This window comes from Syngnathoides biaculeatus, chromosome 6 (genome assembly GCF_019802595.1).
Source record: "Syngnathoides biaculeatus isolate LvHL_M chromosome 6, ASM1980259v1, whole genome shotgun sequence".
NCBI classification, from domain to species: domain Eukaryota; kingdom Metazoa; phylum Chordata; class Actinopteri; order Syngnathiformes; family Syngnathidae; genus Syngnathoides; species Syngnathoides biaculeatus.
In genome coordinates, this window is record NC_084645.1 from 12,749,232 (window position 1) to 12,764,454 (window position 15,223).

Genomic DNA, 15,223 nt, shown 5'->3' on the forward strand with positions numbered 1-15,223 from the left:
TTAATCAAAAAGTCTTCTGAAAACACCTTTTTTGGCTCCGGACAGCTTGTGAGCTGTATAGGACTTCCTGTTTTTAACTTTTACAGGGGTACGCTTTAAAGGTATCACTTTTCGAGGTGGGGTCATCTCCTGGTTAGGAAGACCCCCGTGTTCTTGGCAGAAGTATTTCTTGTTGTCCTGAGAGAGCTTGAGTAGCAGTGTCTCAGACAGCTCCATGCACTGGGCATGGACCCAGTGCCCCGCCTCTCCTTTGGAGCAGAAGATCATGGCTGGCCGGTGGAGCTCCGTGGAGTAATACGGCTCCCACGTATTGAGGTCCAGCTGACAGGCATGGCAACATTTGATCCAGTAGCCTGACTGTGACTCATCCTCCTCATCTTTCTCATTGTAAGAATTACCTTCACCGTCACTGCTGTCATCCAACTCTTGAGGCTCACGGCCAAAGTAGAGCTCCTCTGAATCTTCAAGAGGAGTTGAATTGTCATAATCTGTCAGATCTTGGCTGCAGCCCTGCTGACTTTGCATGTCTTCTTTGCTCTCGACCTCTTTCTGGAAGTTTACTAAATAGAAGTAATGCATATTTGTTTGGCATGACCTGCTCTCAGTTGGCACAGCTAGCAACATACTTTGTTCTCCCACAGCGCCACCATACCAAGTTCCACTATGAACGATATCTGGGCTCCATTTTGGCGGTTCAAGAGGTTCTATGTGAATCCCCTTCTCATCCAGAATGACAGTGCTGCACTCCATTCTCTTCTGAGAGTTCGATTGATAACCTCCCAACATAATATATTGGTGAGCGGGGCCTGTGCGAGTGATTACAGCACTTGAGATGGACAGGCCAAAGTCAAGGCGCTCACAGGACAATAATGGACAACCTTGCGGGAGCTCAACGTGCAGACGAAAGAGCCGCGGTGGTCGGCCGTCAGATTTCAAAGAGTGACCCCCGAGGATGTAGACGTGGTCCTCTCTCGAGAGGGCCACATGGAAGGACTGTCCTTCACTTAGGTCTGGAAACGTGTAAGCAGAACAACAACCAAACTGCAAGTCGAACAAGAACACTTGAGGAGGACAGTCAACCACGGTGTTCCAGTTCTCTGAGGTCCTCTCTTTTGGAGGCATGTAGGACCTTCCACCAAAAACTACAAAGGCTGTCTTCCCTCTGCTTTGAACCACACTGAGCGTGTGGCCATATCTGGCACCTGGCACTTCTCCAGCCAATTCTTTCTCTTGACACCGCAGGGTCAGTTTGCGATTGCAGCCGCGACTATCCATGCTAAGTATGTAAAGGCTTGATGAGATGTCATTGTTGGGGGTGCGGCCGCCATGGATGAGATAACTCTCCGGGAGTCCATCATGCGGATCAAGGCGGCAAACTGAAGGAAAGCGCAAAGGAGGAAGGTATTGCGAGTCATTAGAGAAGGATATGGCTCTCAACCTGAGCTCGCCACGTTTCAACCTCAAACCAAATACTCCTGTTGGGCAGGAGCGCTTGGGCCAGCCTTTCTGGCCAAAAAGGAGAACTTCACCATCAAGATGGAGAAGAGAACAACCGTGTTGCAGAAGGCCTTCGCAGTTCACTGGATTTAATGGTTGCAGAGTCATCCTGGGTGCAGCTGTCTGTCTGCTACAAAACAACACACACACACACACACACACACACACACACACCACACACACACACCACACACACACACACACACCACACACACACACACACCACACACACACAAACAAACACAGATGTTGTTTGTTTTCATCCATTTTTAAAATAGCTTCCTGGTCATCATCATCATTATCAATGTAATGGTTTCCTGCCTTTTCTTAATAATTAAGAAACTCATGTCTAAAACATGAACATGACAATAACATATTCATTGTAATCAAACACTGTCACAAAGCCTTTCAAGTTCACAGCAAAATATGACACTTATAATTTCAGACTGAATAAAGCATAATTAATATGCAATGACTGATGCTGACCAAAATAATATTAATTGGATATTGAATGAGGGATTTTGTTGTCCCGACACTCGACTATGTATCATATTGCTAGGCTAATCATGTTTAGTTAAATGTTTTGCATGCATACGCCTGCTTTTTTTCTTTTTTGGGGTGGAGGGGGATTCAGCATTATTAATGGGCTGCATTTAATGTGCAACAGAAGCAACAAGTCATTAAAATGTTTTCAGACTAATCCATAGATTGGTTCATCATAAATGAAACAGCTGCGTGACGGACAAAACCTCTTCCTTACCACAATTAAATATTTTTTTTAAAAACATTTTGATTTTCACTATCCATAGCAGAATGTTTACATCAATATATTCAACTGACTAAAATAGCAATGCATATTTGTAACCCTTTAACTTCCAGTTGTTTCAAATCAATTTGAATGAGCTTACCTTGCAGCCAAGGTGAGGCTTTAGTGCTTGAGCTCACTTCACTGTGAATTTGAAGATCACTAAGCTAAACCTAATCACTCCTTATATAGACTCTCTTTGACAAAAGCAGACACTGGCAGTGAGTTTTTGAAGCTTCGTTGACTCACAAACACTTCCAGATTTTGAGGTTAACTGTGTGTGACTGCTGCTCATTGGCGGCGCTGCCTGAACGCGTTGAGCAAGTCACTTCAGATATGCCGCCACAGATCCAATGCACCTAAGAAGCTAAGAAAAGCAGCGAGAGATTCTCTTGTGCAGTCTAAAGTCATCAGGTGTTTAAATAAGTTGAGGTGTTTATAAAAAGCGTTAATGACATGTCTAAAAGAACAAGTGGGATGTTTGCTATTCTTTTACTTCCTTCCTTTCCACATGGGGACAGATAAATTAAGTGTCATATAAAAATTGCTGTAATTATGCAACAGTAAAAATAATTAACACGTGCTGATTATCGCAACAGAGGTCTAGATTGTAACCAGCATGAAAACACAATACAGGGCAAAAAAAACCCCTACATTATTCAACCAATGTATGATGATAGAGAATTACTCCCCTCCTTTAGAAGCAGAGCAGACATATTTAGGACTGCCTGTTCTCAATCCCACAACAAGAAACAGTTTACAACACCCCCCACCCCCCAGGCACAAAAGCCAGTGTTAACTTAGAATGCCATAAAAGCCTGACTGGCATTTATCACCTTTGACGTTATCTTCATTATTAATAGTAATAGTCATTCACATGCAGCCTATTAATATGAAACCTGAAATATCCTTATTGTGTTAGGACCAAGAAAAAAAAAACATTACCAACTGCTCACAAACACAACAATTTCATCTAGAACTAACACAAACGCAGATTAAGACATTTTTTTCCCAGCGTGTATCCCGTATTAGTATGCAACATTCTGTTGCATTCAATTAAACACTTTGTTTCAGTGTTCCCCATTTGCGCTTATTTTCTTGTGTTTACCCTCACGCAAAGCCTCTTCCTTTTCCTTCTGCTCATCCCTTAAGATTTTTCTTGTTTCTGGCATCAAAATAATTGCAGGCTTTAAAAAAAGTCCAGCAAGCTAAACATACAGTACATTTTAATGAAGTTATTTCTTGCGGTTTGTCATTGGAGCACATTTGTGTCTTATTCACCTGCTGATTGAAATCTGTACATTGTGCATGGTCCAGTGAACCATAAAGAACAGTACACCTACAAATTACACTAATACTAAAATGATGCTGTATTATTATGAGATGATGGAAAGGATGTCCATACAGCCATCTGTCTGATCAGCTGAGGGTTTGAAAGAAGTAACGCTTTGAAACACCCAGAGAAAAACTGAACTCAAAGCAGATGTATGCTCAGTCATTAACATAATGTTTTTGTACACTGAGCGGCTGAGAGAACACTCGAGCAGTGTGAAAAACAAAGGCTTAAACCACAAGTGCCTGGAAAACCGTTAGGGCTTGAAAAGTGTGCAGCACCTGTGTGCCTAAACTGATGCTAACTTACACAGCTCAGTAGGGGAAAGGAGACTTTTCCCTTGTTACTACAAAATTATACATGTTGTCAGTTGGATGTGTTTTGTGTTTATTTTCTTTTTTTTTTTTATTTGTAGGAATTCAATGTGGAAAAGAAACATCAACTGTTCTGGCCACCAAGAGGTGTTTGCTCAAAACACCATTTGAAGTCTACTCTGTATCCTAAAATGGCTTTTCTGAAATGTGTAGAGTGAGCAGTGTGCGCCACACCTTAGGCAGTGCATGGATGTGTACATAATTAATCGAAGAAAGTCATTAGACGCTACACTGGCACCTGTTTCTGTCCCTTGTAATGCATCACTACCTGGCTGTTGCAGCCCTGATTTTGACAGATGACATCTTTTCATATCCAGCTATTTTAAATCTCAAACAAGGCAAAAATGATTCATCACCGATGTCGTCGTCATTATTCCAATAAAAGGGGTAAAAATGTACCAGTTAATGACCCAACGCAAAACCTCGAATGTTGAACCCAATCCGTTTTGGGATGTTGGAACCTGACTTCAGTTATCTTATTTACTACAATACATATTTGTATGAAAAAAAAACATTTATTTCCTGTGTAGAATCACTAAATGATTTCAGCTTTGTCATTCAACAGTCTGGAGATTAATTTGTATGGTGATGCTCTTTATATACAGTTGGACAGAGCCAGTAACACATTGTGTTTGTGGACAAAGATTTTGTGTTTTTGCACACAAATATTCTTTGTAGGGTATTACAGTCCATGTTGGCCTCGGGGATAGAGAGTGAGTGCACTCATTGTTGGTTTGTGCTCTTGCACTTACATAAAGCGAAATCTCTGGATTCTCTCCTAATGCATTGTTGATGCAACAAGAGAATTATTCTATTCTTTCATGCAACATTCTGTACAATAGTGTAATGAGAAATAGTTTGGAGTGGCTTTATCATCTTTTTCATGAGGTGATAAACATTTTTTTTTTCAATTTTCAGTGGGCTAAACCAAGATTATAATTTCACTAATCATGTCCAGATGCCGGCGGCACAGTGGAACAGCTGTAGAGTATGTGCCTCACAGTTCTGAGGACCAGGGTTCAAATCCTGGCGTAGAGTTTGCATGTTCTCCCTGTGCCTGCGTGGCACTCCAGTTTACCCCCACGTCCTGAAAACATGCATTAATTGGAGACTCTAAATTGTCCGTGTGATTGTGACTGTGACTGCTGTCTGTCTTCATATGCTCTGCGATTGACTGGCAACCAGTTCAGGATGTATCCCGCCTCTGACCCGAAGACAACTGGGATTGGCTCCAGCACGCCCACGACCCTCGTAAAGATAAGATGCTCAGAAAATGCATGGTTAGATGGATATATGAAACTTTGTTATCAAGTGCACCAGTAAGAAATTGTTTGGTACAAGCAGCTGTCCTTATAAAATTCTTACCAGAACTCATCTGCGCGTAACGGACATTCTTATTTCCATTTTCATTTTTACAAAATAGTTTTCAGATTTATAGCTGTAGGAGATGATTATCTCTCATCATAATGCCAGAGTGCCCAGCACGCTGTAAAACATGATCACAAGGATGAAGAATTTATTATTGATCATCATTTTTTAAAATGGTGTCTGAACAGTTAGGAGCCACTCATGCTGAACTGTTTCCTACGCTCAGGGATTCTTCTCATTTTAAATGTAATAAAGTGTGTTATTAATTGGAAATCAAATGCCGGATCCTTGTTGGGACCAACAGTTTCACTGTATAGCCCACCGATCTATGGTACTGATTACAGCAAGGAGTTCTCTAATCAGAATCATGGCAAAATCAATAGTCATTACAGGCTGAGGTCCTGCTTGTGTCTCAGTGTGTTATGTGCAAGGCTGGTCCACGGTCAAGAAGGGTGTGGCCTGGCCACTGCTCTGAGCGGTTTCATGTATGACACCTGTCGCCGTTTCACACGAGGCACTGTGATTAGACCATTTATTTAAGTTGGAGGTTTGGCACTGGCATTTGCCAGTTCATTGAGTATGCTTTAAAGCATCCTGGGTTACTCTGCCACTGCGCCATTATAGTCCAGTCATGTTTTGTTATGCTCTTTAGTTGTCTCACAGTTATTGGCTCTTGTTTCTTGTTTTTTGGATCCTGCCTTCTTGGATTGTGTTGTTGTGCACAATTTTAGTTTATCATAAAGCCCACTGAACATCATACATTTGCTTGGGAGTCCTGCATTTGGGTCCACCCCCGCACTGTTGGTTCTTGACACAGTGTGCATCTGTACAAAACTAAAGAGTCCGACAAGTCCCTCCATTTTTGCTAAAAGAAAGAAAGAGTTAACTTTTGCTTCATACTCATAGAGACATATAGTATTCAGTAAATCAAGGACGTACCATATTGAGAAAGAAACACACAGAGGTTATTCATATGTAAGAGATATGGTGTATTTTCCAACTTTATGATTCCACCTGCCAATCAATGTTTCTTTAAAACCAAAATGCCTTCTTTCTGCTTCAGAGGCAACTTCCATACGCCCACAATGCTGTCATAATGTTATATCCCATCACTGAAATCCCATCACTTATTTCTTCGACTCCATCCACCCCAGCCTGAAAACATGCCTTTAAGATTTTCATAAAAATAGGATACTAAGAAAAACAGAACAGTATATGAAGCATGCTAGTACTCCAGAGTGACCATTGCAAGTAAGTGCGAATTCTTGAGACCTACAGCCATTTCATAATGCTGGTAGTCAGTACTTGGGCAAAAGTACTAAGGCCAGTATTTTACGTCAGTAAAAGGACATGCTGATGAATGTACTTCAGGAAAAATAAACCAAAAGTTACATTTATATTTTAGAGCCCCATCATAAAATACTTTCGGGAGATGTTCGCATCTTTCCAGATGATTGGCATGGTTTCTCTGGGGCAACAATAGATCCAAGATGAAAAATAAATAAAAATTACAAGATAGATAGATAGATAGATAGATAGATAGATAGATAGACCAAAAATGTGATCTCTACCACACTCCCGTTCAGTCCTCAAATTTCTGAGCTTTCACTTTGTATTTCTATAATCTTTCCATATTTCATATATGTGTGTCCCCCCATGAATAGTCATTATTATGCAACATTTGTCATAAAAACCTAAAAAATACATTCTCAATGTACTAATTAGTGTACTTAATTTGTCCTAATTTTAATAAACTTATATATGTGATAGGATCTCGAAACATCAATCCATCCGTTTTCTATGCCACTTTTTCTCAATAGGATCACATGAGCTGGAGTCTATTGGAATTCCAGCTGACTTTTAGACAACAGGCGGGATTTATCACCAGTTGTACGTTTTTGGAAAGTAGGGGGGTCCAAGAGTATTTGGAGAAAACCCAAACAAGCAAAGGGAGAACATCCAAGATGAAGCAAAGATTCAAACCCTGTCACTCATACCTGTGAGGCAGATGTTCGAACCACAAGGACACCATACTGCCAGATCTTAAACGTCATGTGTGATAATTTACATTTTATAGTTTCTAAAATGAGACTAAAGAAATTAAATTACTACAGTAACAAAGACATCATCAGGTCTCAACTGAGTCAGGCAGCCATTTTGAGAGATTTTCCAAACGGGATAAATGTCAGACATGCATTATCAATCCATCCATTTTCTTTGCTGCTTATCCTCACAAGGGTCACGGGGAGTGCTGGAGCCTATCCTATCTGTCAACAGGTAGGAGGAAGGGTACACCCTGAATTGGTTGCCTGTCAATCGCAGGACACATGGAGACAAACAGCAGTTGCACTCACAATCACACCTAGAGGAAATTTAGAGTATCCAATGAATGTTGCATGTTTTTGGGATGTGGAAGGAATCCAGAGTGAGGAGGGAGGAACCCCACACAGGCACGGGAAGAACATGCAAGCTCCACACATGCGGGTCCAGGATTGAACCTGGGACCTCAGAACTTTGAGGCCAATGGTTTACCAGCTGTGCCACCATGCCACCGACATGCATTATCATTTAAGAAAATAAGAAGACAGTAGGAAGATCATTTCATTAAGTATGAATGTGATTTAGATTTTAATACAATTCCAGGTGTGATGAGATCACATAATTCACATTTGTTTCTGAACATAGTGGAAAATGTTAAAAGATCATTTCTGAAAACATGCAAACTGTGTAGGACTTTTTGTGGAGTCAATTGTTTTTCACAATTTCAATTTCCCTGCTGTTTTGGGGAGTGCTGTCATGACCACAACTCTAGTGTGGACCCAAAAGCACGACTAGGTACGCAGGCTTATAAAATGGGAGGTCAGTCAGAAGAGCACCAGTACCAAGGATGTTAAGCTTACTGGGTTGGTTGGAAGACAGGCAGAGGTCGGTATGCCGGGATTTGGGATCAGAAGCAAGGAAGTGCAGGAACGAGGTATAGATGGCAACGATCTGGCAAAGCCAGACCGACCGCTGGGTCCTATATATATTAGCGTTCATTATAGCAGATGAGGCGTAGGTGTGCGCCTCCTAGTCAATGCAGGTGTGTCAGGGCACTGCACCGCCAGGGCTTGGACCGGCAGGACCATGACAGGTGTGTGTGTGGATAAAACAGCGGACAGTGACATCTTTTGACATATATTGGATGACTCACCCACCAGTCTGTGGCATCCAGAGGCATCTTCGCTCATGAGCTTGCTGTTGCTAGTGTCTCTGGTCGTGATATGGAAATGGCTCGCAATAACATATATATATAACATATATATTCCAGTCACTGGCAGCTTTTATCGGATATATTTCTGTACCTCAAACAAATGTGTGTGAGCATATTCTAGATCAGGGGTGCACTAATGCGTAAATCGCAATCTACCAGTCGATCTCCAAGGCAACTTTGGTCGATCGCGTGACCGCGTGTCAAAAGGAAAAAATGTCATCAGCCTGTCAACCATCTTGTCACGTGATTCAGGTGTGGCCAATACGTCGATGGCGTATGTCAATTGATTGACAGTCAGTTTGACCAATCCTGGCCTTTTTTGACATGTGCCACTGCACATGTGCACATAAAAGCGTGTTCTAGCAAGCTGGCTTTCTATTTACTGTCTGTCTCCATGCTTTCTTTCTCCATTGCAGTCAACCCACTCCCATCATGGCGACGATACTCTCAGCACCCCAACCCCTCACCCCATTGGTAGATCGTGGTAGATTTTGGACTAAAAAGTTGTAGCACCCCTGTACCAGATCCACAAAAATATTTGACTAACAATTGAAAGTGTAGCAGAGGCATTTTCACAACATTCAATGGACATGCCCACAATGTGCAAGAGCAAAGAGAACGATGTATATTTATTTGATTTTTTTATCCATGCTGCTTCTTTGTTGAATACTCTATCAATGCGTACAAACCAAACAATATTTTTGAATATTCCTCCAGTGATTTTAGTCAGTGTGATAAAAGTTCATTTTTAATGGCCCCAGTGGGCCTGTAATGTTTGATTATCGCACAGCCGTGAACCTGCTGCAGGTGAACAGTAAATGTCTTTCAAACTCATAAACTATCACAAAAGGCCTCTGTAGGTCAATATGTATGGATTTTTATGGACTACAGCACCAGGTTATGGCACACGCACGTATTCAATTATTGATGAAGTACTTTCAACAATGGAAGATATATATCATGGATTAAATGCTTTAATACCTGTACCAAAAAATGCATTCGTGTGGTGCTCAGGTAATATCTACAACTAGAAGAATACCACGCACCTCCATTTATTTTTCGTGTGTGGGGGTGTATGTGGATCACAAACCATTATCAAGCTATTAATTAGAAATACAGTACTAAATCAATAAAACTTTACCGACTACCTTTTAGAAGTACAAAATTGAAAAACTGAATTGCATCTTTTAAATGAATATGATGATGCCACCATTGCCCTATAATTTATGACCTTTACATTGACTTTGTGTTAACATGTCTTAATCTAATATTAATATGCCTTTCATATGTATTGTGGTTTACAGCCCGCGGTGCTTAACATGCAGGAATGCATGAAAGGCATGAAGCTAACCGGTTTGGAGAGCACCTGCAGAGGAGCAATGTTTAGAAAAGCATCATAAAACTTTGATCCCCCCAAAATGACTTTGATCCCCCTAAAAAAAACAAATGGATTTTGCTTGCAAAAAAAGGTGTATTTTTGCTAATTAAACACTTTGAGTTGGAACCAAAAATTAATGTCATGCACAAACTGCATTTGAAGCATAGTATTTGCCTCGTCCTTGCAGCACTGTGTACATAAACCAACTGTTTATTCTGATACATTATTGAAAAATGTCTAAAATTTAATGTACCGTCCATAATAATGAATCGTGTACATTGTTGCTCATAATGTCATAACCACACATATATATGTCTACTGTATATAACAATTGGAGTTCTTGTTAAATTGGCCAGATTGACCATATTTGTTATATTGCCTGTAGAATAAGACGGAATGTACATATTTTATACAAACCAGTTTATTTTTATTTGATTAATTTCTCTTTAACTATTTAGTCTATTATAGCATCACAGGTCTGAAAGGAATGCTTTTTCTGGTATGTTGTATGTCATGTACTGAAGGTCTGACACATCTGATAATAAAGTAACTTGAGTTTGACTACACTAGCAAAGTTAAATTTTTTGATTTGTATACAAAACTACTTTGAGCGTGATCAAATTCCTTATTGAAATTTGGAGAAAAAAAAACATTGCAATGAAATTTAATGTGTTTTAAGGAATTTTGCCAAATCAAAAAGGATCTGTTACGCCATTGAATGCCCTGTCTTAAAATGACAGTTTGTAGAGACTATAAAGTATATGCTCATTTCCATGTATAATCAGAGTTCCATTCAAAGCACTGTTTATGTAAGTCAAACCTTGATAACTCTCTTAAACAAAGCAGCAGAAAAAGTTTTGCGCACGCATGTTGTGCAGATGTGTTCAATCAATGGCATGTGTGGGATTTGATGTGGAGAGAAAAAGCAGCAGGCTAAGGTCATCTCTGCCAATTGTCAGAAATGATTTGGCAGGACCCTCCATTGCCACTCAGTAATGCTGACATAAAGGAAGAGCCAACTGTGAGCTCCTACCTTGATTATCAGGTTTAATTATGAATATCCTCGTGCAAGCATGAAAAGTAGGAGTAGAATATGAGCTTTTGGAAAGTGTCATTTGGACTTTGAGTGGAAACAAACAGCCTCTGTCATGGAACAAATCATCGCTGGACGTTTTGCATCAGCATGAATTAATCCGATTTTTGTTGAGTCAGGCCAAGTTTGAATTTCAATTTGGCTGAACAATATATTTGGTAATCTGTTCTGCTAAAACTATAGTTATTGGAAGCTAAAACGTACAGCTTTGCTGTTGCCACGATGCATATTAAACAATGTGTGAATCTCAAAGGATTTATTAATTTAAATGGTACTATGAGTGGAAAGTGGCCAAATTTGTTTCTGACAGATGTATTTACTTATGGTGGACCCTTTGGCACATGCCATCATTGGGACGCTTTGCTGCGCCAATTATTTCTTTTAACAAATCAACCTGGCAAGGATTTAATGACTTGGAGTGAGGTGGAGCTACAAGTGCCATAAAAATGTACCGTAATTTCTCGAGTATAATGCGCACCCCCAAAGTTGACCTAAAAAAATCAGGAAAACCCTTCTACCAATGTAAAATGCGCACCACCAATTTGCTGCTATCTATATGCTCAAAATACTTGGAATTATCTGTATTTCTATTTTACTACTTTGTACTTTTATTGTTTGTACTTCTATTGTTTTTCAAAAAATCATCAGTTTATCCTCTGCATTACACATCCTTGGCCAAGACTTCAAAAGTAACATCTGGCTCAACTCCAATCTAAAAAATATCCATTGTAGCTACCTTTGGTGCATCACTGTCAAACTCATTGATGAATTGCTCTAGTTCTGGTATTTCTTGTATTCATGAATAGTGATCCCATCTTGTCATCCTTTCTGCCATCCATGGCGTTTGTGAGAAATATATTTTGAATCCCAAGAGTCTTGCTTCACTTTATTTATTATTATTATCGTCAGCGCTTTGATGGTAAGGTCCACTGTGCTAACAGTGGAGCTTTTGCCCCCTTTTGACTGCAATCTGTCCCAGGTCTTCATAGCGTCAGGTCACGATCAAAACAACGCTCAAACTACTTAGAAATTAGTGTAATGGGCACTTTTAAAAAAGCGAGCATTTTCTCTTTTGTTGAAATGATCGTAAGATCGTACTCTGTAGTTTCAGCTCACGTTGTTTTGCTTCCGGTTTTCCCGCATCATTGAGCGGAGTGCTCAAACGGACGTTGTAACACGTCTTTCTTTCGACACCTAGCTGAAGAAGAACCAGTGCGAGAACATGGAGCAGTTATTAACCAAACAGCAACAACTGTGACCTGGTCTTGCAGCCAAGCACAACACTCGTGTGTGTGAATGCAATGCATGTCTCCAAAATATGTATTTTCTGTTTCATTATAATAAGTTTGCAAAAAAAAAAAAAAGTTACCGCAACGCTAACTGTTTTGTGAGTTAAGTTAAAAATGTAGCTATGGAAGTGGAGAAAAAGGTGCGGGTCCAGTTGGGACTCGTCCCGGTCGAACCTCTCTCTCTCTCCCTCTCGGTAACAAAAACGAAAATAATAATCTACACCTCTTTTGTTGGTATAATCAACATAATTTAACAGAACGCTGGCTATAATCACGCAGTACATATTTAAATTGCATTGTGGGATAAACTAACCTTAGCAGTGTGGGGAGACAGGTTGCTTACAATGGATACCGCCGAATGACGAACCCAGCCATTAATGATTTGGTTGTAGGCCTCCAGACCTTTGTAATTCTTTAGGTGGTCCACGGTATAAGTGTTTATCGAGAAGAAGAGATACTGAATGATGTCTGGATAGGTTACCGACACCCACAGTTGTGTGGTCTATTTGTGTTTCTCCAAGGCATATGGGCGATGTCGATCAAAGCACACTTCTTGTTGTAACGGTATCTTGAAAAAACATCTAATGAGCACCGATAACTTTCCAAAGTCTTTTTAGCCTTCATGCCTTATTTTTAAAAGTTGTATGGTGAGGAGTCCATTGGTGTCATCAACGTATCCAGGATTTGGCCCAGTTCTTTTCCTTTAGCGGTCCCAGACCGGGAGTCAGCAAGAAGAAGCTATGCAACTACAAGGCTGAGGACTCAACATCCAGGTGTAACGAACGGGGCTCGAGGGCGGACCCAAAGGCACGACTCCAGAGACAAGCAGGCAGTACAAAGGAAACCTTTCTTCGGTCCAAGGTCGGGGATCAGGCAGACAGTCCAAACAAGCAGGGGTAATAGTAACGGCAGGCTTACGAGGGTGGTCAGGGGACAGGCGTGGGTCGGTGCACGGAAGGTAGACGTCAGGCAAACGGGAGTGCGGGAACGAGGGACCAAAGGCAACGATCTGGCGGAGGACTAGTCATCCCCCGGGTCCTATATGTACTGAGTGTCATTATTAACGTTCATGAGGCGCAGGTGTGTGTCTACTGATTGGCTGGCCACGCCCAGCCTGGGCTGGAAGCGAGGAGCATGACACCAGGAATGCAACCAATGTATAAAAGGCTGTCTATGGTTGCATTGTGGACTACCACGACACCAGTTTTCATCATGCCCCAGGAAGCCACATCTGACTGAGTTTGCCAAGTCAGCCACACACTATCGTGCTCCAGTTTTAACTGAATATTTGGGTCATATGAAACTGGTTCAACCCCTTCAAAGACTGTTAGCTGAACAACTAGTGGAAGTCTTCAACTTCTTGATATGATTTTGCTTAATGGGGACAGCTTTAAAGTTACAGTACTAGTGGATTCTGGGGCTGACGATTGTTTTATGGACTTTCCTGTTGTTGATACAAATGTTTGGTAGTTGAATTGGGGAAGGCTAAGGAAGTACAGGATCTTAATGGGGACCTCGTCACCATTGTCACGCATTAGATAGAGTCTCCAGGGTTGGTTTTGTCGGATAACCATCATTGGGACAGACTTTTTTGTTATTTTGCCAACCACTTGACACGTTATTTTGGGCCTTACATGACTGAAAGACCACACACTAGACATCAACTGGGACATCCCCAAAATAACTAATTGTAGCTTGTCCCACCACTCGCGCTGCTTGCAATTAGCGGTACCTGATCCTTACTCCTGTACTTGTTTCACCCAAATTTGAATCTAGAAATTTCACTGCACCGTTGGTGAAGTAGGTCTACAGTAATGATCGAGCCCAAACCCTGCCACCACATCCTCTTCATGACTACATAAATGATTTAATTCACAGTGCTCCATTTTGCAACGCTAATTTGTAGCAAGTGTCTAAACCCGAACAGAAAGTTCTTACAGAATGTATTTCGTCCTCATCAGCCACAGAGCTCATTTGACTTTTAAAATTCAAAGTAGGAGCAGGGTTCTATTTTACCGACAAAGAGGACAAAACTTTGCCTTCAGTCCATTGCATTTCAATGAGATTGTTTTGCATAATGTTCATTGTTTAGTGAGAAAAGGCAATGAGTGGAAGACGACCTTCAATAAACCCATGAGTCAATTTGTATATTTGGTAATGCTGTTTGGTTTTCCTACCAAAACCTGATCAATGAGCTACTGAGTGATATGATTGGTCGCTTTTGTTTTGTTTACTAGGATGATATTTTCATTTTATCCGGAGCGCTTGAAAAAAACAGCTTGTTGCAGAGACTTCTTGAACTGGTTGTGCGCCAAAGCAGAAAAGTGTTAATTTCATGCATGCTCCGTTCAGCTTCTGTTGTTCTGTTCCATTGTTGAGAGGGACGAGCTAAAACCCGATGGTGGCAAAGTGCAGGTCGTGGTCACTTAGTCATCTCTGACATCAAGGAAGCTCTTGCAAAGGTTCCTTGGATTCGCCACCTTCTATAGGCGTTTCATAAAAAAATTTCCCACATTTTTCCTGAACACAAACAATTCTGCAAGGAAGAGTGCACAAATATATCTTCACAGAGATGTGCAAGACTCATTGCCAGTAAGAGAAAATGCTTGACATCAGTTGTGGGTGCTGCAGGAGGCCCAACCAATGATTAGGTTTAGAGGGCTATTACCTTTTCGCCCAGGGCCAGGTAGCTTTGAATATTTTTTTTCCTGAATGAAGAAAATCATAGTTTGTATACTGTAATGTTTACTTTGGGTTATCATTATTTGATATCGACTTTAGTTTGATGATCTTTAACAAAGCAGGGAAATTATACAAAACAAGAGGAATTTGA

At 40.8% G+C, this 15,223-nt stretch overlaps 1 protein-coding gene across 1 annotated transcript; it reads right to left on the reverse strand.

Moving 5' to 3' along the window:
* rag2 (recombination activating gene 2) lies at positions 1 to 8,351 on the reverse strand. Its single transcript, XM_061822827.1, has 2 exons — positions 8,278 to 8,351; positions 1 to 1,627 (listed from the first exon to the last, which is right to left on the reverse strand). The coding sequence occupies exon 2, from the start codon at positions 1,603 to 1,605 to the stop codon at positions 1 to 3; it is 1,605 nt and encodes a 534-aa protein (XP_061678811.1). The 5' UTR covers positions 1,606 to 1,627; positions 8,278 to 8,351.
* Positions 8,352 to 15,223: the final 6,872 nt, after the last annotated feature.

What these genes read in the sequence shown, in the direction of transcription:
- rag2 (XM_061822827.1), bottom strand. Translation starts at nt 1,605, where the DNA reads ATGACTCTGCAACCATTAAATCCAGTGAACTGCGAAGGCCTTCTGCAA.